At 50.4% G+C, this 25,823-nt stretch overlaps 1 protein-coding gene across 3 annotated transcripts in view; it reads left to right on the top strand.

Moving 5' to 3' along the window:
• The first annotated feature begins 6 nt into the window (after positions 1–6).
• Positions 7–25,823, top strand: part of LOC113484051 (mucosa-associated lymphoid tissue lymphoma translocation protein 1-like) — a 29,619-nt gene continuing 3,802 nt past the window's right edge. The window contains exons 1-13 of one of the 3 annotated variants that reach the window (XM_026856162.1): positions 7–121; positions 266–402; positions 687–840; positions 1,490–1,668; positions 3,122–3,218; positions 5,262–5,288; positions 6,983–7,186; positions 12,687–12,864; positions 16,528–16,602; positions 17,191–17,318; positions 17,567–17,698; positions 17,823–17,974; positions 25,683–25,808. In XM_026856162.1, the coding sequence (XP_026711963.1) occupies positions 46–121; positions 266–402; positions 687–840; positions 1,490–1,668; positions 3,122–3,218; positions 5,262–5,288; positions 6,983–7,186; positions 12,687–12,864; positions 16,528–16,602; positions 17,191–17,318; positions 17,567–17,698; positions 17,823–17,974; positions 25,683–25,808 (1,665 nt within the window). In that variant the 5' untranslated portion in view covers positions 7–45. Of the gene's footprint in view, positions 403–686; positions 841–1,489; positions 1,669–3,121; positions 3,219–5,261; positions 5,289–6,982; positions 7,187–12,686; positions 12,865–16,527; positions 16,603–17,190; positions 17,319–17,566; positions 17,699–17,822; positions 17,975–25,682; positions 25,809–25,823 lie in introns of all 3 variants that reach the window. The other 2 variants (XM_026856160.1, XM_026856161.1) reach the window with 2 other exon arrangements.

Consider the following 25,823-nt stretch of genomic DNA (forward strand, 5'->3'; position numbering starts at 1 on the left):
GGAAGGTGAGCGGCCGCCTGGGAGCCACTGGGCGCCTCGGCCTGGATGAGCCCCCCGGCCCTGCAGCTCCCGTGCGTTCGCACCCCAGGAGAGCACCCGAAAGCCCCGTGGCTTCCCGTGGGTACGGGAGGCCAAGCACCCTGTTCTGCCGGACCTCCCGCCCAGGGTGGGTGCTGGGGGCCCGCTCTTGCAGCCCTGGGTGCCTGGCCGCTGGCTGGGAGCAATCCCCAGAGTGTTTCCACCTCCGTGTCCTGCTTCTCCGCAGCCATTGCCATCACCGAGCAGCCAATGTCCGCCTCCGTCCCCGTGGGGTACTCCTTCACCCTGCGGTGCAGAGCCGAGGGACGCACGTCGCTGCAGTACCAGTGGTTTTGTCAGCACCAGGTACCGGTGGGAGCGGAGGTGGATCCCTGCCCGCAGCGGTGGAGCTGGTCCTCTGTGAGCAGCCCTGGGGGGAACCAGGAGGCTGGAAGGAGAGGGAGATTGGATGCATGTCCATGACTAGGGATCCTGCAGATGCTGGGTGGGGCGTGCAATGGAAAAGCTCCTTCTTCTGCATCCCTGAAGCTGGAGGAGGGGAGGAAACCAGGGACTACCACTTTTCCTGCTTACAAGGGGCCTTTGGGACCTTCTGTTACCAGCAACGAGGGAGGACTCACTGCCCATCACCCGTGTTTTCCCTTTAGTCTGTCTGCCACCAAATTCCTGGTGCCACCAAGCAAGACTTGCCCATCACTGCACAGCAGACCCAACTTTACACCTGCAGAATCAATGACCTCTACAAAAATGCCGTCTTCTCTGACTGGGTGAAGGTGGAGGTCCATCAGTGTGTCGCCAGAGGTATGAGCATGTCTTTCAGCTTTTCCATATTTTGTGCTTTGCCCACCCTTGCAACAGTGATCTTGTGCAGTTCCCAGGGCAGTGGGTCCTCCCAGCTTGAAAATGGTGATACAAAAGGATTGCTCCAGCAACGTGAGCCTGCAGGCCTAAGCCAAACCTCTGTGTCCATCCCTCTGGATGGTTCAGGTCCCTGTCATGGTCCCAGTAACTCTGGCTGTATGTACCTGCTCCTCCTGCTGATCACTCGCTGTGGTTTTCCCAGAGTTACACTGAGTGTTTGCCTGTTTAGGCTGGGCAGAGGGACTGGAAGAGGCAATCTGGCTATTTCAAAACTGATCAAAAATAACTCTGGGTGTGGTTGACCTCAGCATGTTGACTGTGCCCTTGGCAGGAAAGGGCAAGCGTCGGGTTTGGAAAGCCAGAGGCAGGGCTTTGGTGTGTCATTTACTATCATGGATGTAGCTCTCAAGGATTCCCTGCTCCAAAAGCAGAAAGGTGCAGCAGCGACACTGTGGGACAGCATCTTTTGGTGCAGTGGAAAGAGCTTGCTTTTCTGGCAGTTTGCACAGGGTCTTATACAGGGAGGGAATATGACTGTTATTTTCTGTCCTTGTGGAGGGAGGACCAATTCTGTGTCACTGCTTTGCAGGAGTGCCCCCTCGGCCCTGGCAAGGAGAGCCAGTCATTGTCCTCAACCCCACTGAGCAGAGGGTGGAGGTGGGAAAGCCGCTACAGCTGCAGTGTGCCGCCATGGGGGTCCCAGCCCCCAGCTACCAGTGGTACCGGAATGGGAACCTGCTGGAACACCAGAAGAAAAAAAAACTCTGGGTAATGTTGTCTTGAGATAGTTCAGAAACTTTGGGTGATGGGAGAAGCTGGTTGCTGGATGTTGGGTGTGGAATAGCCTCAGAAGCCTTGGAGAGACTGCTGAAAATTGTATTATTGTCATCCTGGACATGGCAGGTGGCAGTCCTGACTCCTATCTGCCTGTCAAGGCTTGAGCGTGCTTTGGTCTGTGTGATCAGGTGAATGCCAGCAGAAAGCAGTCTCCTTGCCTGTCCTCCCCGTCTCCAGCCCTTGAGAAGCAGCCTCGTGCTCATCTAGCTTTCCATGCAGTGTTTCAGGGTTGTGAAAAAGCATTCCACATATCACCCCTGTTGCTTTCGTAGCTGACTGAAGGACTCTGGATGAAGAGGGAATACATTTTATGGGCTTCTTTCAGAGCTGTAGATGTTTCTCTAAGTAACTGATTCACAGATGCATCAAGGGCTCTCAGCACATCTCTCGTGACTTTTTGCAGCAGTGGCACAGGAACAGCTATTGTATGTCTGTGCAGGGGACTGCAGAGTGAGCGAGCTGTGGGAGTGCTGCCTGCCTGGGAGAGCTAGAAGGAAAAGTGGTTAGTCCTGACAGAAAATAGTCAGGGAGACAGCAAAAGGTCTGGGTTTATTCTGGGTCACCGGCTGAATGTAAATCAGTGCTGTCTTCCTGAAGCAAGAAAGTCAGATTTCCTTATGGGGCATCACGTAAAGAGTAGCAAAGAGGAGATCCAATTTCCTCTCAGTAGTGGTAGATGATACTAAAGGGGACAGTGGCCTCAGAGTGCACTTTTCACAGGGAAGTTCAGGCTGGGGATGAGGAAGAGGTTCTTCATTTGGAGGTAGGTGGTACTGGAGTAGAGACAGGAAGGCAGCGAGATCTCTGTCCTTGGAAGTTTTCAGTACTCGACTAGACAGCCATGGCCAGCCTGACCCAGTGGTGGCTTTAGTTCCTCTCTGAGCAGGAGCCCGGGCTGAAGAACCACAGAGGTCCTCACCAGCCAGTACTGCTCTGATTCTTGTCCCCGTCAAGGGAGATGGATAAGAGTTGGAAACTCATCAGAAGAGAGCAATGGGCATGATCTAGAAAATGTCACCCAAGAGGAAAAAGAGGCAATCTTCTGATGTTGACTGTGCACTCTCAGTGTGGCTCCTGGGACAGAGTATGGCTATGATACAGGGTTTCAGGGCTCTTGGAGAAAGAATGGAAGGCATTTGGGCAGAGAATTCTTGCACTCTAGAAGCTGGGGTCAGCAGCAGACTTTAGAATGTGGCCTTAGTGAGCTTCTTAGGCAGACAAAAGTTATGGGACATCTTAGCTTTATGAGGCAAGGAATGAGGTCTCAGTGAACAGCAAGAAAAAAGACTTTTTATTCCAGGAACATGTGTGCCTTTGGCAGATACTGTCAGGGGGCTGAAGACTTCCACCATAAATAATGTGATTTAACTTTTCATCTGTCTAGATTACCCATGCAAAGGTCAGTGACTCTGGCACATACCTCTGCTGTGCCTCCAATAGCCATGGAGAGCACTGGACCAACGCCGTGGATGTTCACATAGGTGAGCAGAGCCAACCCATGTCTATTTTGCTGCAAATCACCTTCTAGCATGAAAAGAACTTGCCTGGAAGCACTGAGCTAGTGAGAAAGGAGCCCGGTGCTGGTGTGTGGCTCAGTCGGTGCAGGGGAAGCTGGGCTCCGGGGCGTGGGATTAGAAGTAGGATGTGTGGCCCTGATGCTTGTACCTTCTCCCAGCTTGGATGGATCTTGCATGCTTTTTTTAACAAACAGAAAGGCTACTGGTATTAACTACTGCTTCTGCAGGCAGCTGAAGGTAAGAAACTTCAGTGTAGACAAGCACATGGGACTCTGTAGGGAAGCTGGAGTGTCCTGGAAATCGTGCAGCAGCTGTCAAGGAACAGCCTGCAGAGCACCATTTTGCACCCCGGGTGTGCTGGATAGGGTTATCTTAGCAGAGCTGGGCAAGCCCTGCTGAAGAGCAGGCACAGGCACCTGCCACACCTTAGTAAATAGGATTCCTTGATAATGGGGTTCAGAGCTAGTGAGGGAAGCGGCATCTGTGAAAGAAAGAATCCAAAGCCCGGTGATACACTGTACTGTGGCGTGGTCTGCTGCTGGGTCCTGCAGTCTGTCAGAAACCTGCCACGTTAGGGCAGGTTGAGCACGCTGAGATGCTCACTGTGGTTTTTGTGCCTTGCCAAGGTACTGGTTTAATAGCTCCTTGGCCAGATCACAGCAGGCTCCTATGCTAAAGCTCATTTACAGCCTTGCTAAGATGAAGCAGTGCACTCAGACACATAGAGCTGGAGAGGATGGTGTTTATTTCAGGAAGGTTCAGGCCCCTTGTGGTGGCAGCCCAGCCCTGATGCTGCATGAGCTGATGGATCCCAGGGAGAAGATGGGTCCCCAGAGCCTTGGGCATGCTCCACCTTCTGTGTGACGGCCGCTTTGGCCCTCTGCCCTCACCCTGTTGTGAGACAAGAATAGCACAGTCTAGCTTTGCTGGCTCTTTACTCCATCTAGAGATTTTCCTATGCCATAAGCTTCTCATCTTGCCTTTTAGACTGTCTTTAAAATTTCTCCAGAGTGCAAATTGGTCCTGTATAGCTAGAGAGCACTCTCTCTGTCCCCTCACAGCTGGAAAAACAACATCCAGGGGGGACAGACAGCAAGAAAGAGGCTACCAGATTGGGTTGGGCTCAAAATGTTACAGCTGGGTAGCTTTAACATACAACAGGCAGCTCTGTCAGAGGCAGGAAAGGATGAATGGGCTTGTTCTGATGGCTTCCCAGGCATCTCTGGTACATTAGCAACACTAGTTCAGGTGCTAAACATCTTCCAGACCCCTGAGATTTATGCAGTTAAAAATTATGCCCTTAATTGCTTCTTTTAGAGCCTGTAGGGCTTTACAGTTTCCTCCTGGGAATTTTTTTTTCCTAATTTTGAGTTTAAATAGGAAAAGCTGGGGCTATTAGGGTAGTGATGATTTTAAGAGGCTGGGAGTGCTTGGGTGGGGAGCTTGGGGAGGTTGCAAAAGTGAGTCACATTTGAGGTGGCTTTTCTGCACCGAAACTGCTAAAAGGCAGGGAAAGGCAAAGCAGGGTGGTGAAAGGCTCTGGGAATATTATCGCAATCAAAAGCAAACAGTCTGCTTCCTCTGCGCTGACCGCTCACGAGGAGAAGCTCTCTGTTTTGAAGCTTTATGTTGACCTTGAGTTGTGTTTCCTTTGCTTTTGCTGCAGTGAGGGAGCAGGCAAGTCATCTTGGGAAGTGCGGCAGGCAAGGCTGGTATGGGTAGCACAGACCTGCTGATGGGTATGAGCTCCCCTGTGCTCTCCCTCCTTCCCCTGCTCTGCCCCTTCTCCAAGCTTCGCTTCTCAGCTGCTTATCATTTCATAAATCAGGCAGGATAAAATCACTAGACCAGTGTCTTTAAGTTCAGCAATCAGGCAGTGAGTGTTGTTTGTGAGGATGCTCTGCAGTGTTTGATCCAGCTCTGCGTTGCTGGGGGATGTTGGAGCAGGATTCAGAGCCAGCACTGGGGCACTGGGCACAGGCTTATCATTCCCTCTTTCTTTTCCAGGTACATGTCACTCTGAAAAGTTTTTTGGTGAGTGCTGTCATCTCTTCCTGAGCAATTATTCCTGTAATTAAAAGCCAGGCTCTGGGGTGGATGGGAGGACAGGGCATAGGGGTGCTTTTCCTGCAGAGACCCTTCAAGCCTTTGTTTCCACTGTTGTGGTCTGAGCCCAGAGGGTAACCAAGCACCATTCAGCCATTCACTCACCCCTTCCCACAGTTCTGGGAATGAGAGAAATGGATCAAAAGGCTCAGGAATGGAAATAAGGACAGGACAGGGTGGCTCACCCATTATGGTCACAGGCAAAAGACAGGCTCCTTAGGGAAGAAAAAAGAACATCACTTTAGTTCAAACACTAATAAAACCAACACTTAACAGAATGGGACAGTGAGAAGTGTTACCATATTTTAAAACACCTCCCCACATCCTTCCCTTCTTCCCAGGCTCAGTTTTGTTCCCAATATTTCTATTTCCTTCCCTCAGTGGGGCAGGGGATGGGGCGTGCAGTCAGTCCACCGCTTCTTCCTCCAAGATGTGGGGGGCAGCACCCTTCTGCATTCTTCCCGCTGCTCCATGTGCCATCCCTCTCATGGGAAACAGTCCTCCACAAACTCCCTGGTGTGAGTCCTCCCCACGGGGTCCATTCTTGTTGGGATGTTCCAGCCTGGGTCACCTCCACATGTGCAGTTCTCCCAGCACTCAGCTACAACATCGGGGGTTCTTCCTCCTGTAGGGTCCTGGGGGTCCTCCACAGTCTCCGCCGGTGGCCTCCTGCTGTCTCACCATGGGATACAGGGGAGCTCCCTGCTCCAGCACACCCCCCACTTCTTTCTCCTTCCTTCCACTGACCTTGGTGTTTGCACAGGTGTCCCCCTCATAACTCCTCAAAGTCTCCCCCCTCTTAGGTTCTCCTTTAAGGTATTGCGGAGACGCAGCCACCATTGCTAAATGCCTTGGCCTTGGCCAGAGGCAGGTCCAACCTGGAGCCTGGGCAGCTTTTGAGAAGCTTCCACTGCTGTACCCTACTCCCCTGCTACCAGAAGCCCTGCCACACAAACCCAGCACACCCACATTGTCAGGGGCTCTGCGCTTTTGGGATCAAACCTGCAAGGCACAGGATGACTCCCACCCCCTGCCAAGCCCTGATCAGTCTCAGCAAGTGGAGTAAGATAATGAGTAACCCAGTCTTGACCTTTATGCCTGCCAAATGAGTTTAAAAGTGGTGTTCACATAACACCTTTTCCCTTCCTTGAAGTACCTCCTCAGAGCAGGGCAAAGCTCCTTGCTCCCACCACTGGAGCTCCTTTTTCTGCAGTGGAGGGTGGGGATAAAATGAAAGCAGGACTCTGGGGTTTCTCTCCTTCAGCTCTGTGGGGCAAGGACCTCCTAGGCTGGCTCAGTGCATCCTCCTCCCAGGCACCACTGGCATACAGGACCTCCATTCACAATAGGGCAGTGTGAAATAAGCTCCTACACTCCTGGGATTTTGGTTGTGAAGTGAAAACTTCTCAAGTCTTTCTTTCAGAATGATGGTTTGTGTATTTTGTCAGTGTTCAGAAAGTCAGTGACTTTCTGGAGGGCACTTCAAGCTTTTAGCAGCATAGGGTCTGTCCTTCCCTCCTAGATGTAAGCAAAGATTTCCCATGTCCTCAGTCCAGCAGAAGCAGGTGAGACCTTGCCTCCTGCTGACCATTTACAGCTTTGTCTCTCGGTGTTTCTTTTAGCTACAGGCAAAATAGCGCTTTTAGTGGGCAACAACCACTACCAGCATCATCCCAACCTCATGGCTCCCGTCACAGATGTGTTTGAGCTGAGCCATCTTCTGGAGAAGCTGGGCTTCCAGGTTGTCTCCCTTCTGGATCTGAACAAGACAGAGATGGTGACAGCGGTCCGTCAGTTCCTGCAGCTCCTGGGGAAGGGAGTCTACGGTAAGGCAAAGCCAGCCCAGCTACCTGCCAGTGCTGAGCCAGCAGCAGCCAATGTGCAGGTGACAGCCATCCATGCCAGGGAGGAGCAGGGATTTGGCAATTTTCTGAACAGCTGTTGAATTAAAAGAGAAGAAATAGAACTTTCCTGGGTGGAGGAGAGCAAGGGAGACCTGCAGCATGGTCTGCAGTGGTGCCAGGCTTGGCAGAAGCCCGTAAACACCTTTTAGTTTTGGCCAAGTTACAGGCAGGCAAAGTAGTTTGTTTCTCCATCACATGGCTCACCTCCAACTCCAACAGTGTGGTGTCATGCTGAGGTTTTGAGGAGCCAGTGCTTCTGGTGGCGAATAGGAGATGGTGTTTTGATTTTCCCTTAGATGACAAAATTGAGATTGACTGTTGATTGCCCCCACCACTCTACTTTGTGAGGAGGGGAGCTCCTTTTGAGCCACGACTGCTACAGCTGGCTATGATTTCCTTGTTTCTCTTTCCTGATGTTCTCATCTGGGCCTCTGACAACCTTTTTGCAGAAGAGCATTCCCAGCTGCAGATGGCTCTGAGGGTGGGCACTGGAGCTTATCGCACGCTGCCCTCAGTGGGAAGCGTGCCTCAAACACAAAACCAACCATCAGATCTTGTAGGTCTTAAAGCAGGTGTTCAGATTTGGTGATGAACATAGCTGCTTCAGGGTTTCTGAGGTTCTCCCAGCCTGACAAATACCCTGAAAACACCTTTCAGATTTTTTTTTTTTGCTTCCAAACCTCAGTGTGAGGCTTATCTTCACTGCCCTCCCAGCTGTGTGACATACCAGGGCAGTCAATCAGCCGAAGTCAGCACAGGCCAATTCCAGCCTGGTGCTCAGCATGAGGTTTGAAGCTTGTGCAATGGGCAGAGACATGGCCACAAGTGAAATGCTGCAAAGTCACCTCGTTCCGGGAAACACTGACTCAGGGAGTCTGAGCGGGCGGGGAAGGGCAGTACATGGTTGTTGCTACTCTGGCCAAGCACGTCATCTGATGACAGCATATTCCTGTGACTTCACTTGCAGCTTCCTTTTGTGGTTGCTCTCTGAAATCCCCTTTCATCTCAGGCTTTACCTCCTCTCCCAGGCCAGCATCATCACTGGGGGGCTGCTATTCTTTTCCCATGGCACTGCCATTCCTACCCTCTGTCTATGGTGCATGAGGACCAAATGACATTTCATTCATGGTGCTTCCCTTGTTTTCATAAGCACTGCAGAGAAAAAAAAGTTTGGAAACAGCAGACCTTTCATGCTGTCATGCCTTATTTAACCTTCTAGTGCTTTTCTGCATTTGTGGCCACTGATCCTTCCTGGCAAAATTGATTTTGTGCACTGGCAGGGAAAACATTAACAGCTGAGTTACTGAACCTTGATAAGCCTCAAGTGTTTGCTAGGCAGAGCCTGCTCTGGATGGTGGTTTTCTTCACAGCTTTCTAAGATGAGTGGTCTATTATTATTTGGAGGCATTGAACCCCAGTGCAGGCTAGTTCCAGCAGCATGACTGAGTTCAGGACTGTTGCTGTAATTGGTGGCATCCAGACTTAATGGTGGGGCACTGGGTGATGCCTGCTGATTGTCCCAGGGTTTCTTCATCTGAAGTGTGGTGCCTCTTGCTGTGATGCATCTTCCAGCATTTCTTCATCTGTTTTCCTTACATAAAATTAAAAGAATTAGGTGAAATACAAATAATTGAAATTAACTTGTTAATAAAAATGCACATTTAGAAGAAGCTAACAACTCATCCTAAACCCTATGTATCGATTTTTCAAGGCACTGCTCCACCATAAACATCTAGAACTGACTGAGAGGTTTAGGATTCATGTAACTCATAGGCATGGGAAGATAGCAGTGAGTCGGCAGCTCCAGGAACAACCTAGGCTGCCCGTTAAAACTACAAAGACCCCAGGGATGCCTGTGATACCTGGTCCTGTACATCCTTGTGCATGTCAGATGTGCACCTGCACAGAGCGTGGTGGTGCTTCTACCAGTTTTTTCTTGCTTGAGGAACCTGAAGGTGCCATCTCCTGTGTAGCAACCACCACAGCTGAAATCAGGAGAGCTTTGCATAGACATATGGAGCGAAGCAGGGAGCTGGGGGGAGCGAGCTGGCTGGTGAAAGACTGTCGCTGGGCTGAAGTCTCTGGTATAACAGACACACCTGTTAGCGTGCCTGAGAAGTGAGTCCAGCTGTCTTCTGAAGCTTTGCTCCAGTGGCAGAGATGCTGGGGCATTCATGTCTTTCTGCTGGTGCAGATCAGAAGAGAGAACTTAGCCATGTGGGTTGGTGTTTGAGCACGGTGCTTGTTATTGCTTTTAGAGTTTTATTTTGCTTCAGGGTGCCGCTAAAAGCTGAGGAAGATGCATCTGACCTCCCTAGACCTCTTTGTTATTGCAGAGCTCTCTGCATGGCTGGCCCTCCCTTATGTGTCCTTACTGACCTGTCTGTGATTTACATTCCTACAGGGGTTGGTGGGAAGGGATTTGAAGCCATCAACACAAGGTTGGGTTGGTTGTAGTGCTCCTTATCAGGTCTTGAAGACTTCCAGGCATGGAACCCCCTACTTATCCACCTGGCTATCCCAGGTGCACCACTCTCCAGAGAAGTCTCTCCTCCTGTCAAACATGACCCTCCATGGGTTGGTGCTCATTGCCCCATGTTGTATGCTCGACGCCAATGAGGAGAGTTGGGCTTTGTTGTCTCTGTAACTGCCTCTCCGGGAACTGTAGGCTGTTGTTACACCTTCCTCTGCCTTCGCGTCTCCAGATCATCCCAGCCCAGCTCCTTCCCCCTCTCCTCCCAGGCCCTGGGCCCCAACATCTTGTTTGCCTCTGCTGGCCTTTTTTCAACTTCTCCACCTTCCTTTTAAAACTGGACACAGGATCTAAGTGGGGTCTACTCAGGGCCAGTGAGAGTGGTGACAGCTTCCCTGGCTATCCTGCATCTCCTAGTGTAGCTCTGTCCCCAGCCAGTGCTGGCTCATCTTCAGCATAGTGTCCACTGTGGCCCTTATCTCCAGGCTTGCAGCTCAACCAGTACTCAGCCCTAGCCAAAACGCTGCCTGGGTTCATCTTCCCCAGCTCAGGACTTTGTCCTTCTTATTACTGAACCTTCTCTGAGATTTTTCAGGCCCAGAGCAAAAACTGGCTTCGTTTTCACACACAGGAATACTGTATGGCTGCATGTTTGAGGTGATCCAAAAGCTTCTCTAATTCACCAGATGGAGAAGGTGGCTCATGTGGTTGTTTTTCCTCCAGGTCTCCTCTTAGAAAAGCTGCAGAGGGTTTTTGAAGGCCCCAAACAACCCCTGAGTGGTCTAATTATGCAACCCTCAGGCGAACAAGGAATGCCCCCAGATGTTATTTTGAGCATCCTAAAAAGTCCCAAGTCAAAGAAATAATGTCAGAAATGCAATGAGAGCAGAAAGTTTCAGATTAAATACTAGGAATATGCAGCCATGCCTTAATTAAGCCACATGCTGACATTTCCTGTATTTATAAGCAGTGCCTGGAGCTTCCCCTTTTTAATTTGGTACTCGGAAGATTGTTTCTGTTCAGCAGTTTTGACTCACAAGATGTGGAAAGAGCATTGAAATGCTAGCTCAGAATAAAAAAACCCTTTCCTTCTCTAGGCAAATTGTTGACTTACTGGTTCAGGAGAAGAGATTAAGTCCAGGAGAGCTTTTCAGAGTTGCTCAGCTGAGGTGAAATGCATGTCTTTTTTGATTTGAACATGAGTCTGTGGTTTATATAACATGGGGAGCACTTGGTGGTGCATTCAGGGTGCACAACAAGACTCTAAAGTTAGAAGATGAAATGACTGACTCATTCTTTGTGGGCTTTTCTATAATATTTCAGTTTTTTCAAAGTGTCAGTGATGCTGCCTGGTAATGAATGTCATCGCTTCCCTTTCACGTACAGGAGGAGAGGCAGAGGGATGAAAACCATCAGTTCTCAGTGGCTTGAGGGGCCAAACCTGAAGTACCTCTATCTGATTTTTCCAGAAGGCTTCATGTTTTATACTTTTCTGTAGTCTCGGGGGAGGTTTTTGTGACTTTTTTTCACATTATGAAAGTTTAAAACTTCTGCAAATCAGAGCCCACTGTCTCTGGCTGTCGATCCACAGGAAGAGGAACCAAAACCTAGTGGGCACCTGTGAAAACAGCTGTTTGAGTAACTTTTCATCGTCCTCTAAGAATAGAAACCAAAGGTGACTTGAGGCCTTTTTAACTACGAGATGATGATTTCCATCCTCCATACAATGAGGCTTTCAGTCCTTCAACTCCCGCCCCACTCACTGCATCCCTTGCAGCATCAGAGATCAAAGCAGGTGTCCTGCAAACTACAGGGGCAGAAACAGTGGAGGGAAAATAGAGGAGAGGATACTCAAAGAAGCGTGTTCTTTGGCAGCAAATCTGACTGAAGAATTTCTCCTGCTTCTGCCTTTCAGCCACTTGTTCCCATTTCTGACCTCTCATTCTTCACTGTCCCTCAATTGCAGTAGTGCAACTGTTTGCATCACCTCGCAGAGCTATTTTTAACCCATTTCAGTTCCCCAAGTTGGCTTTCACCAAGCAGTTGCATCAGTGCTGAGAAGGGGTAGCCAGCCCTTATGCAGCTTCCTTTCAGGAAACTACAGCCCACACAGTGATCCCTGTGCAGCAGGAAAGCCCTTTGCTGAACACCGTGCCCAGGGAGAAGCACCAGCTTGGGCCATGCCAGGCTTCTCAGTGCTGGCTTTCCAAGCTGAATGTCCCTGTGTTGCCATCTCTTGTGAAGGCAGAAACTATTGCTAGGTTTCACGTGCTGAAGCATAAAACTCAAAATCAAAATTCTTATTGTGCGTTGGACTTCCCACTGACACCTGTATGAGTCTGACTCCTCTCTGCCTCACAGGGCTGGTATCTGGTCTGAGGTTGTTGAAGCACGTGGACCACATGTTCTGGATATCTGGAGAACTCATCTCTCTCTCATTTTTCACCAGCTTATAGGTGTGTAAATACAGGCAGGTCTCTGAAATCTGGACAGTGTTTCCCATCACCTAATCTATCACTAGACTTGCCTCCAAAACTAGGAAGCTGAAGAGATTCTCATTTAAAAAACTTAATATGTTTTTCATCATGGTAAAATACTTTGTACAAAGATGGTATTCAGTCTGGCAGGTGCTGAGCTTGGGTATTGTAGCACAGAATGTTATGCAAACATGTAAACCCAGTGTCTTTGGGATCTCCTGACAAATGATGCTGGAAACCACAAGTACAGGAGGGCCTCCCAAGGCTGCTTCCAACTCCGTGGAAGGGAATGGACTGCAAAAAAAGTCAAAATTGTGAGGTCAGCATATCTCCTGTTTCACAGATGCTACTGGTCTAGGTCTGCCCTGCACCAGTATCCCGTTGGGACAGGGGGTGGGACATGGCTGCAGGGAGCTGGTTACAGACCTACAGGTTCACATCACGACTCATCCTCTCCTCTCCCTGTTCCCAGCTATATTCTACTACGCTGGGCATGGGTATGAGCATTCAGGGAGGAACTACATGGTCCCCGTTGATGCTCCACAGCCCTACACCCCCGAGAACTGCATCAGCGTGCAGAGGATCCTCCAGAAGATGCAGCAGCAGCAGACGGCCCTGAACCTCATTCTGCTGGACACCTGCAGGAAATGGTAGGATGCTCTTCCCCCTTCCTCCCCGGAATGGGCAGAGCGTGGTGTTTCGAGGGGTGAAGGGAAATGGCTGCCAGCCTCAGCCCCAGCTTCAGCAGTGGGCTTCTACACAGCCACATGAGGTGCTCCTGTGTATTGCCAGGGCCACGTACCCTGCTGAGGTGCTGAGCCCAGACCTCTGTCAGAGTTTACTGGGCTGCATCATAAAATCAGCAAGACTGTCAGGTCTTGCAGGATGTCCTGAGAAGACCAGTCAGTCATGTGCCTGAGGTCTGCTGGAGAGAAGGTACTGGAGACCCTCCCTTGATTTTTTGGGGTGAAGATGCCTGGCAAATACAGGCAGGACACCTAAAGCCTCTGGAGGGATGGCTCTGCCCTGGCGGAAATTGTTGACTGAAACTCAGCCTAGGGCTTGTCTTTTTGTGTTTTAACCCCCTACACTGAACCACCTGACCTGGCAGGCTGTAGCAGCACCTTGTTGACCTTGTATTTTCATGTGTTATTCATGTTTTGCCCACATGCTCAAGGTGGGACTGTTTAGTTCACCTCTCTTCTCCTGGCTGTGTTTTTGTTAACACTGAAAAGAGTACACATGATGGGGAAAATATTTTAAGCCATGCTACTTGGGTTTTACTGGCCTTAAATGCTTCTGAAGTGGTCATGTCGTAGAGTGAGACCTGGGCTGCTGCTGAGGTCAGAGATCAGCTTTTTCCCTCTGTGGAAAACCTATAATCCCCCCTTTGCCTGCAGATCTCCATCCTGCAGCTTGCAGACTGCAGAAAATTATTACTTGTCCATTTTCAGGAGAGAAAATGTCCAGTAGAATCTGTCATTAGTTGATATATTTCAGTCTCCTAAGGCAGATTTACAGGTCAGAAGGACCTGCAGGACACATGCAGAAAAGTCTCCCTCTTCCTTCTGTGGTTCCTGCACTAAGAACCAGAGAGACAACAGGGGTTTTGATACTGCTGCCCTGAAAGACCAGCTAGCCCCTGGAAAGATGTTAAATCTTTGATGCTTTTGAGCTGCAGGGGTGACAATGCTCACTTTGAATAGCTTACAAGCTGGCTGTGCTGCCACTTACCCTGCTGCCACAGCTCTGAGTTGCCAGCATTGTTGGCACTTGATGTCCCTTGATACCTGCCCCGAATGCCCCATAGTGAAGCATTCCCTTTCTGCCTTCTTGCTTGCTGCTGCTGCTGCTGAGAGAAGAACGTGTTGCTTTCCTGCACTGTCAAGTGCCTCCCCAGCACACGTGGCAGCACCTCGCTGCTCTCCCCAGCAGGATCCTGGGCAAGGGACAGCTTGCAGCTGAGCAGAATCTGGCTCTTGTGGATGCACCAGTGGAGCTAGGCTAGTGTGCCTCCAGGCTGCTGGTATCCCATCCGAGGGCAGCGTGTGATGGGGGGCGGGGGTGGGTAGCGTGGAGGCTGCACAGAGATCACCAATGCGAATGGTGACAATCTGAGAAACAGCTTCTGAGCTGATGCTTCCTTGCTCGGTGTTGCCAGCGGTTTCTGTGCTCAGTGGAATCTGAGCGGCGCTTTGGGAAAGGATGCGGTGTGAGATCTGCTGTGACGTTTGGGTACAGTTGTGCAGCTGTTCTTTCTCCTCCCCCAAACCTCACACTTGTTTCCTCCCTTTTCCCACAGCAAGCACAGCACGTAGTGCAGTAGGTGTTATTCCCAAACTCGTGGGGGATTGCTGTAGAAGCTCTTTCCTGAACTAATTTTTCTTGAGAAATCACTGTTTCAGCTCAGCAAAGAGTCTGGATTTCATAGTTGCGTGTGTTTGCACTGCTCTGTAGAACAAGGCTCCTGGGGCCTCCTTTCCCAATGTCCTTTTGGTTGTGCTGATGCTTGCAAGTCTGTTGACAGTTCGCTCGGCCATGCATGAACCGGGAGGACGTGTGTCTGTGCTAAGAGGGATCTCGCCCAGAGTATCTCTTCACCCCATATGCCAACGTCAGAAATGCCAAGGCGATGAGAAACGCATCACCCTTTGCCAAGTGGTAGCAGATGTTCAGCTTCAGCAGAGGAGGAACCAGGAACACAGAGCCTATGTGTAGCCTCATACATTTTGTGCTGATTTTGGGTGGATGCGATTGCCTCTTCCAGGAATTCCCTGATTTATGAGGGTTTCTAGCATGTGCTGCTTAGGACAGAAGGAGGACACCATCTCCTATCTGGGATGCAGATCAGAAACAGATTGCATGAGATGTGCTGTGTAACAGACTTTTTATGTTCTGGAGCAGGAGGGAGTGCTGCCACCTCCTCTGCTGTCAGGCCTGTCCCTGTGTTCAGTCACAGTCTGGAAATGCCCCTGCTGAAGCTTGTCTTCTGAGGCAGGGGGTCACAGCCAGCATTTCTACTGCAGGCACTAGCTGGCCTTGCTGGAGCTGTGGATGTCTGCTGTTGCCATTGCAAAAAGTTTGCATCAACCTGTGTCTGCGCAGCTTTGGGTAGATATCTGCAGCATGGGGACAACAGGACCTCAGCTTAGTTTGAGATCCCATGTCTCATTTCTCCCTGGACCTGGAATCCAGATTTCTGCGTTCATTCAGGAGCAACTGAGAAGCAGATAAATCTCTTTGCTCAGTGTTCATATTTAGAAGCATATCTCCTTTTCCATATTTTCTTTTCTGATCATCTTCAGAAAACTTCCACAAGCCAGATGAATGCTGCCATTAAACATCTTCAGACTGCGCCACCAGCAGTAGGTAGCGTGCTGGCTGCTGGCAATACAACCATTCCTTCTGCTTTCTTTAATGTGCCAGCTTCAGCCCCAGGAAACTGCTGGAATTCAGTAACACAGAGTAACGCCACCTCTGTTCCTGGCTCTTATCCCTGTGTGACTGGGAACAGCTCCAAGTCACTGGTGTATAACTGTGGAGGCCACCGTTCCCCATGCTGTTCAGTCTGGCTGCAGTCAGATGGGCAGGGCTTGGCCATGAAGTTCAACCATGATATCTTCTTCGGTGGAAACCAGGGCTGTCACCATGGGTCTACCCAGTTTTGGAAAGAACAGGGTCTGTGCTCATTGAGCTGCATCTAGACCAGGGTGCTGGGACCAGGTTTTGGCGTCAGGACCTGGATGCGTGTCCTGATCTCATCTCAGGGAGATCTGGAGGTGTGTCAGCCGTGGCATGCTTTGCTTTCCTGCAGCAGAAGGTGTTTGCGTGTGCCTGGTCTGGAAGGGACCTGTGGGGCACTCCAGGCCCCTGGGGTGGTTGAGCCGTAGCCATGCGATATGCACACTTGTGACTTCTTTAGGGACAGTTGTCCCTTGGGCCACAGTGAACCTGTATGTTCTCTGTGCTGTGCCACTGCCTAGATTTGTTAAAAACCAGCCTCAGGGGGAAGGAGGCATGATTGCACCCACAGCTTCAGGCTTGCTTGCAGGTCAGGGAGCAGCTCACCAGTGCAGAGAGGTCGAAGCTGGCCTTATCTACTTGTTTCCCTGTGGTTTGTATTCTTTGTAGGACTCCTAACTTTAGCGTCTGTTGCTGCTCAAGTAATATGAGTGGTTATATTTGATGTGAGGGTTGATCTTATTGCCATCTATAGGAGAAGGACTTGGTGGAGCACATGTGCTGTGTCTCCTCCAGGCACATGCTGACAAGATATCCTAGACACTGACACGTGCCTTCATCTCTTCTTCCAGGTACAACCCAGAGTGTGCCCTCTCCCAGGTGCAGCCGCTGGAGCCCTGGGGCAACACCGTTTATGGCTATGCCACGTAAGTGCACTTTGTCGTCCCCACACTGTGATACAGGATCAAGTGCTGGCACAACCAAGTTTTCTCACATCCTCTCATATGTGATGTCTTTGGAAGCTTGAGAGGGCTTCTCTCATGTTTCCTCTGGTTCTCCCCCTCCATCTCTAGTGTGTGCTGTTCAGGCAGTTCTTTTGTTCCTCCCGACATCTCTAGTGGCAGCCTGTGCACAGGTTATACATGAAGGTGGCATCAGCTCCTGCCATCTGTCCTTCCAGGCCTGAGCCTGATTCCAAGGTGTGAGCAGGTCAGCTGAAGCGTCCTGAGATGATGAGGGTTGTTTACTGCCCCAGTGTCAGTTCCGCTGGCTTTTCAACTGCTGTGACCTGCCTAGGCTGGCAAAAGAGGCTGTGGCCTCCTCCCCCATCACCCTCCATTGCTTTTTCTCATCCCTTGACCTTCCCACCCTCTCTTGGGCCAAAACCAAGCACATTGCTTGAGGATCTAACTTGGATTCAGACAACAGAGTTTGGATGGAGTTGGCAAGCCCTGACTTAGCCCAGGGCTTCCTGCCCATTGCAGAAATGTGAGGACAAGTCCTTACTCTTGCAGGAGTGAAGATGCAGAAGCCTATGAGTTGCAGGATGGGGAGTTCAGCTCTGGGATCTTCATGAAATATCTGAAGAAGCATATTCTGAAAGAGAAGAAGGTTACACACATGCTGGAGGATGTGTTAGAAGGTAAGGGACGAGCTAGAAACCACTTGCTTTGGTAGCAGGGGTGAGAAGAAATAGAAGCAGAAAGCGAGTGGCTCCACACCACCCCATTCCAGCCAGCCAGCCCTCCCTAAAAACCAAAACACAGGCCATGCCCCGTGTGAGCTGTCAGTATCCTGGCAGAAGTAGAGATGCTCATATAGGGTCTGAAAGGCAGGGAGGTGAGTAAGGAACCTGGAGTGACCCTTGCACCTCTGAACTCTCTCCTGCAGACATCGGCCGAGATCCCTTGGTCACTGGGAAGCAGGTGATGGAGATCAAACACACTCTGAAGGATGCCCGGTCCCTGACGGACCCAATCTGTCCCTCGGGAGCAGCTGCTGAGCACTGGGGACACGGCCACGGTAAGCTATGCAAGGTGTGGGGAGGAGAAGGCTGGGGGTCCCCGTACCTCTCAGGGACACCAGTCTGCAGGAGGTGTTGGGGGGACCCTCTGAGGAGCTGATGCCTCTTGGCTTTCCTTTCCAGAGCTGCTGAGCAGAACCATGACCTTCCCCTGCGGGGCACAGGCAGCCCTCCGCTTCCACCGGATCTTCTCCAACGTGATGTATGTGTGTGCCAAGCTGCAACCCCCCCCGGCCCACATCGCTGACGCCCGCCTCCTGCTCTGCCGGCCCACCGTGAGTCCTCTGGCTGGCCCCCTTCTCCTGAATTCTCACCAGGCTCCTTTCCCCAGAGTAGAGTTAGGAGGGTGGTTAGAGTGAGCCCAAGAGGTCCTGAGGGCTGGGAAAGGCTAAACCCATGTGGAAAAGGATTCCCTCCTCTGCTACTTCTGATGCAAATTATCCTCTCTGCAAGCACCTCTTTGAGGGCTCCTTCCATGCATCAGGGCCCCACAGACTGCCGGCCTTGCTCCTAATGCATCACAAAAAGGATTTGATGCCAGTTTTGATGCCTTTAACCAGTTACCCCTCAAACCAATTTCTGTCTGGCCTGATTAAATTATTGTATTTAATCTGACTGAGGTGAAGAGCCTTTCTGGTTTCCATGTTTGGAAGCAGATCTGTCTTTCAGAACCATGCCTCCTTAGCCCTCTGTGCTAATATATCTCAATGTGACAGTATATTTCTTCTCTGTTGAGCTGTACCACCTTCCTTGCACCCTTTCTCACACCTTTCCTAACAGATCACATGCCCAGCTTGGTCTTTTCTGGTGGTCTCCATGCCACCTCTAAGGATTTGATTTGCTACTTCTTTTTGCTAACCATCTTCCTCACTTTCTGTAGTCCTTTTGCTGAAGCGTAGCATGACTGGTGGATTTCTCAGCCCCTGTTGCTCATGGAGGGATGCTGCCCCTAAGTACACTGTGGTCACTGATGCAGCGCCGTGCGTCCAGTGGGAGGTTGGAGCCTGGTCCTGCCCATTATCAAGCTGGAGCATCATTTCCCCTCGTGAGCTCCCTAACCATGCATGAAAGTTATCTGTATGTGTTTGTGTGCATCCACCCCACATCAGTGACTTTAGGGAAAGGGGAACCCAGCTGCTTGCTCCTGTGTCTGGAGCTGTCTCAGGAGGGATTGGGGACACCAGAAAGGGGGGCTGATGTAGCCAGGAGAGTAGAATCCCATCGGTATGGTACTGGACGGCAGTGCTGGCTCACACTGACCTCCAGCGGTGCCTGCGGAGGTGGCAGCACGTCCATCCATGGCAGGGCATCTGCGCCTGTCAGACAGCCCCAGGGAGGAGTGCACGACCCCCGTGCAGGGGGGCGCCTGGCTCCTCTCAGGATCTGGGCAAGCTGGCTGTGTCCTCACTGTGCTGACACTCCTCGGGGATGCTGCGGGAAGCGGGGGGACTGTCTGAGCCCCACTTGCACTGCTGAGATGCAGGAGCTGAAGGCCAACAAAACCAGGCTGGATGTGAGGTGCATGTTGTAAGCCCTGGCAAATGAACCCAGGGAGCCATTTGCTTGAGGAAATAGTTTTCCCACCATTTGCCACATTCTGTTTTATCTAGGTGACTTAGGCAGAGAGCCTGAGTTTGCTGTAGGGCTTGCCAGAGACAATTATGGGATTTTCTAGCATTGATCCATTTTCTTTAGTTGTTCAGTGGTAGTGTTCCCCTCCCATGTCTTGCCTGGCTTGCTTTTTTACTTGACAAGCACTGTCTTCAGAGAGAGAGGCTGCTCTAGGACATATGTAGAAAACAGTGATGCTGAGAGCTAAGAAATTCACATCTTTTTTGTTCTGTACTGTTTCATTCTACTTTTTTACTGTTTACTGCTTACTTTTAAAGCCTTTTATGTTGGATCTCCTTGTTTTATGGAGCTGTTTGACCTAATGGTCTCTCCAGTCACATTTTCCCCAATTTATTTAGACTGTCTGAAACTCTGGTCCAGCCAAAACTCTGACCTTGCCAATTTCTGAGCATCATCTTCATTAAAAAAATGCATTCCACCATGGGGAAATGTTTAAAAATAATTATGAATTGGCTAAAAAAAAAATTTAGAAAATCCTTTTCTCCATTTCCTCACTCCTACACAGCCAGCAATGATAAAGGAGACTAATGGAAGGAAATACTTTCCTGCATGCACTGTAATTAGATTGTGGAAGTCATTGGCACAGGAGATTATTGAGGCTGGGAATTTAGCAGAGTGCAGATACTTGTGGATAAGGAGTTGCTGTTAGCCGAGGGGATTTGAATCTCATGTGTCAGGGCTTTAACTGATCCCTCAAGATTAGGTAGCTCCTGCCCAGGTGAATGTCTTGAGGATCACTAGGCTGGAGAGCTGTGTTCCTGTCGGGCACGGCCCTTGAGAGATGAGAGGTCCAGGAGAACTGGTGGATTTTCAAGGATCCTGATGAACAGGGAGTCAAGCAAAGGCAGAGGGAGACCTGCATGGACGTGCCAGGGGCTCCTAACTGAGCTTGCATATGAAAAGGAGGCATGTGAAAGGTGGAACCAAGGGCGGATGACTTAGGAGGACTGTAGAGATGTGGTTCAAGCATGTAGGCATGGGGTTAGGAAAGCCAAAGCCCATCTGGAACTGAATCTTGCGGCAACAAGAAGGGCTTCAAGTATTCAGCAGGAAAGGGAAAGCAAGAGGAAATATGGGCCCACTGCTAATGTAACAGGGTCCCTGGTGACACAGGGCATGGGGAGGGCTGAGGTACCTGATGCCTTCTTCACCTTGGTCTTTACTGGTCAGACCAGCCTTCAGGACTCCCAGACCTCTGAGGCCAGGAGGAGGGTCTGGGTCAAGAAAGACCTACACAGTGGAGCAGGACCAGGCCAGGGAGCCCTTAAACAAACCGGACATTCACAAATCCATGGGACCTGACAGGGTGCACCCATGAGTGCCGAGGGGGCTGGCAGTGAGATTTGAGGCCACCACATGGTAGTCTTCCTGGGGCCTGGAACAAAGCCAGGGTCACTCCTGCCTTCCAGAAGGGCAAGAGCGAAGATCTGGGGAGCTACAGGCAGGCTGGTCAGCCTCACCTTGATCCCTGGTAAAGTAATGGAGCCAGTAATCCCTGAAGCCATTTCCAAACACGAGGCCAAGAAGGTGGCTGAGAGCAGTCAGCATAGATTACATGGGGGAAGATGACATAGATTACTATGGGGAAGCAGTGCCTGATCGCCTGAGAGCCTTCTGCACTGAAATGACTAGCTCGGTGAGAGAAGTGCAAGGAGAGCAGTGGATATTGTTTATCTTGATTTTGCAAGGCTTTTGACACCCTCTCCTGTAACATCCTCACAGACAAGCTGATGAGATATCAGACTAGAATAAGTAGATGGTGAAGCGGGTTGAAAATTGACTCAGCTGCCAGGCTCCGAAGGTTGTGATCAATGGCATGAAGTCCAGCTAGAGGCCACTAAAGGGGAGCCCCAGGCATCAGTACTGGGACCAGTACTGGTTTGCATCTTCATTGATGATCTGGATGACGGGTAAGAGCAAACCCTCAGCAAGTTTGCTGCTCACACAAAACTGGGAGGAGTAGCTGATGCAACAGAGGGTTGTGCTGACATCCAGAGGGACATGGGCAGGCTGCAGAAATGGGCCAACACGAATATTATGAAGCTCAACAAGGGAAAGTGCAAAGTCCTTCATCTGAGAAGGAATAACCCCATGTACAGGCACAGCTGGGGGTCAACAGGCAGGAAATCAACCTGGCAGAAAAGGCCCTCGGGGTGCTGGCAGTGACTGAGCTGATCAGGAGCCAGCAATGTGCCTGCGCAGTAAGGACGGTGAAAGGGGTCCTGGGCTGCAATAGGAGGAGTGTTGTCAGCAAGTTGAGGGAGATGACCTATTTATCCCCTCTGCTCAGTACTGGTGAGGCCACAGCTGAAGAGTTCTGTCCAGTTTCCTTAGTACAGGAGGGATACAGACATACTAGAGAGAGTCCAGTGAAGGGCCACAAAGATGATGAAGCAGCTGAAGCATATCTCCTGTGAGGAGAGGCTGGGAGAGCTGGAACTCTTCAGCCTGGAAGAGAAGTCTTAGGAGGATCTCATCAATGCATATAAATACCTGAAGGGAGGGTGCAAAGAGGATGGAGCCAGATATTTTCCAGTGGTGCCCAGTGCCAGGACCAGAGGCAATGGGCACAAACTGAAACACAGGAAATTCCATTTAAAACTAAGAAAAAACTTTACTGCTCTGAGGGTGATTGAATATGTTGTTTCTTTTGGAAAACCAGGGCTGCAGAATTGTTTTTTATTTTCACTAATGACCTCAGTGATGTGCCATAGCATGTGCTTATTAAATACACAGATGCCGTAACACTGGGCATCTCTGCAAGGTGCTAAAAGGCAGGGTTAGATTTTAGAAGGATTTGGATAAATTGGAGATGCAATCTGAGGCCAAGGCTGTTATTCAGCAGATGCAAGTTCCTGCATGTGGGCAGGAATAAGCAGTAGCATAAGCACAGGGTGGGAAGTGAGTGGGGGACCAGTTCTGGTCAAAGTCTGCAACAGCTCGTGCCACAAAAGTGGGGCAGGAAACTGTGCCAGTATTGTAAATAAGAGATCCAAGATTTGTGTGGGATCCTCTCTGGATTTTATTGCTATTGCTGAGGCTGCAGTACTTGGTCCAGTCTTGGGACCATGTTTCGTGGAAAAAAGTGTGCCAACTGAAGTGCACCCAGAGTAATAAAAGGAATGAGCAAGAGAATTGTGAGTTAGGCAAGAAAAGCAAGAAGTGGTGGATAGGGGACCTTCAGATACATAAACAGTTGTTTCCAGTGTGGAAGGAAGACAGGGTTTGAGTTGTAGTAGGGAAGATCCAGGTGGACATGACATTTTCATGGTAAAAAGAGTGAATATCTCAGGGGGGGGGTGTGCCTAAGGGCATTGCAGAATCACCATCCATGTGGGTGATTACGGGACATGTTCACATGTCCTGTAGAACATGTGAACATGCATCTGTCAGGTGTGAGGTGTGTTACCAAGCCTGTTTGGGTCACATGATGCCTTTGGTCCATTCTCCCTTATGGTCTATTCTGGTGGTGAGGGTCCTGGCCTCAGGAATAGGATGCAGGCTGAACCTCATCTGCAGAAGCAGGTCAGCAGCACGTGGCTGGCTCTCGAATCCGGAATCATTTAATGGTGCAAAGTCCTTCATCTGAGAAGGAATAACCCCATGTACAGGCACAGCTGGGGCTCAACAGGGAGGAAATCAACCTGGCAGAAAAGGCCCTCGGGGCCCTGACAGCGACTAAGCTGACCAGGAGCCAGCAATGTGCCTGCACAGTAAAGAAGGTGATTTTTTATCAGTTAATCTCTTGGGCTGCTGGAAGATCCTCCCTATGTCAATGCTGAAGGGACTTTGAGCATTTCCCTGCAGTGCTGAGCATTTGCTCCTTTGCTTGGGAAAGGTCACAAGTCTGTGCCAGAGAGAAACTCTTTTGGTTGTTCAATGCTTGGGACTGGCTTCATCCCACTCAGGGAGGCTGTGTGGTTCACCCCTTCCAGACTTCCTCATGATACTTGGCTTTTCATAACCTGTGGTTTAACTTGGGATGGTGCTAATTAATTTGTGCTAGTCACATCTGTTAATTAACACTGGGTGTTTCTTAGGCTGAAGAAAAGGGCAGCCCAATTTCAAGGAACTCAGAATTGCAGAGCAATAAACAGACGTTTGGGAGAAGACTCCAGTGCGTTAGCACAGATGTGAGCATCCCCACCCTGCTAGCATAAACCCAGCTGTGATGTTGATCAGTGAAAATTCACAGTGTCTGCAAAGGCTGCTAACACAGTTGCAAAAGTAGGTACATAGAGGTCATACAACCCAGAACACATCTGTGCCTGCAAGGAGACAAAGGGGAATGGGGCCCAACCCCAGCTGGGGCAGGCTGGTGGATCCCTGGAGGAGCCACTCATGGACAGGCTGCAGGAGTGGGGATGCACTAGGGGGAGGCAGGACTGCAGAAGTCAAAAGACATGTGAGGAAACAGCAATGAGATAGCTATGGAGAATGTTGGAGGAGAGTGCTCTGGCATCATCAGGGAGGGGACTGCTGGTGGGGTGACTTATCAGGAGGACTTCTGGCCATGGACTATTTTCCCCCTAGTGAGTAGTACAGCAGGTTTCAAAAATAATTTTGATGCTTTCATAAGAGTCCATAAAGGCTACTGAAAGCACAGACACCACCTTTGAATTGGAAAGTCACTGATTTTCCCATGGCAGGAGGCTGGCAGGCTGGGCTCAGCCTGGGCAGAGCTGGTGGCATGCACATCCCGTCCCTCTCTAAGCATGTGTTGGAGGATGGAGGTGGCTGGACGCTGCAAGGCCACTCTGCTCCTTTTTGAAGTCCTCCTGCCCAAGGCCAGTGTTAGTGGCATCTAGGCTGATCTGCTCTGTGCCTTTCCATTTGGTCTCCAGGTTTAGTTTAACCCAGCTGCTGGGCTCAGCAGAGCAATGATGGCATCAGGGTAGCTGGGAGCAGGTACCTGATGCAGTGAGGCAGGGAGGGAGAGGGCAGGAGAGGACAGTGTTCATTTGCAGAAGGTGCTCTGCATTGCAGCCTGTCGCCTGTTTCAGGCACAGTTCAGGCGGGTGGAAGGAACCACGACGAGGCTTCCTGAGCTGCTCTATCCCCATGTGAGCTGTGTCCTCCCTTTGCTGGCACACACGTCTCCCCTTCTGCCAGCTCCATTCACTGCCCTGATCTTCCCTAAGCTCTCTCCAGTTTATCTTACCAGGAATCAGTTGCCAAGTGCAGAGATGGGATTTGGCTTTGCTTTGCACAGAGATCAATGGTGTTTCTTCAGCCTGCCTTCAGTGGACTTACTGGATCAGCAATGGTGTTTACTCCTGTTCCGCCAGCCTTGTAAGCAGAGGTGACCCTGATGCCTGCAGATCCCAGCCAGCATTTGGGATCCAACATTTTAGCTCTACTGCCAATATTCTCCTGGCCAGAAACAAATTGCTTTGGCTGCTTGCAGGCAGCAGTTCAGGGGAGGTCTGTAAAGGCTAGCAAGAGCTCCCAGGGCTTCTCTAACCTGTGCCTCCCTGCAATGTCCTAACAGCCTCTTTCATCACATGTCCAGTTCAACTTCTCCTGCCAACAGAGAAAAAGTTTTGCAGGGACTGAACTCTGCTCGTGCACCACTGGCTCCATCTGTGGCTGCAGCAAGCCTGCCCAGGCTGCTCAGTGCCCATGGCCAAAGCCAGGCCAGGACATCCTAGCACTGGCCAAGCCAGGCCAGCAGGATCACACTGTGGCAGTTGCCAAGGCAGCTAGCAGAGGGAAGCGCCTTCTCATAGGCTGTGGGCTGTCACCCATCCAAGAGGGCTCAAATCCAAAGTGAGATGCTGTTTCATAAGGCCCTTAATCTCTTGTCCCTTCCTGTGCTATTAGTGGCTCCAAGAGATGATTTTTACTGAAGAGGATCTCATAGAAAGGGGACTATTTTTGTTAAGTTTGAATAATTCAGGAAGAGTTGACAGTTCTGTAGATGATGGGGGGCTAACTCAGCACCCGGCACAACTCAGAGCTTCCTCTAGCTATGCCCTTGGACGACTTGCTCCCTTCTTGATGCACCATGTATGCTACAGGTAGTTGTAATACTGGCTGTTGCTGCTATCTGCTTTGCTAGAAATCCCATTAGACCACAGTTTTCCCAGTAGATGTGCTCAGGGGATATTTAGCTAGGTCTTCCCATTGATATGCACAAGGCAAGTGTGTAAAATCGCTATTTCTGCTGCATGCACTCTGCAGTACTTCCATTAAGGGATGCAGCATTTTCACCAGCCAGTGTGTCAAGGGCACAGGCCAGCCTTGGGCACTGCTGTGTGCAGAGAAGCAGCATGTTTGATGGGTAGTTGTGCCTCCATGCCCAAGCTGATGCTGAGATTTCTTGCATTTCCTCTTGTTTTCCTGATGCAGGAGATGGGTGATGTGGCCACCCTGAAAGAGAGCTGCCTGAATCAAGTGAAGTCTCTGCTCGCCTCTGTGTACAAGCAGGAGAAGCTAGACTGCGTCTTCCAGCTCTGTGGGCTACAGAAAATTCAGGTAGAGAGCTGCCAT

The sequence above is a fragment of the Athene cunicularia genome, assembly GCF_003259725.1.
Source record: "Athene cunicularia isolate RWA chromosome 10 unlocalized genomic scaffold, athCun1 chr10_part1, whole genome shotgun sequence".
NCBI classification, from domain to species: Eukaryota; Metazoa; Chordata; class Aves; order Strigiformes; family Strigidae; genus Athene; species Athene cunicularia.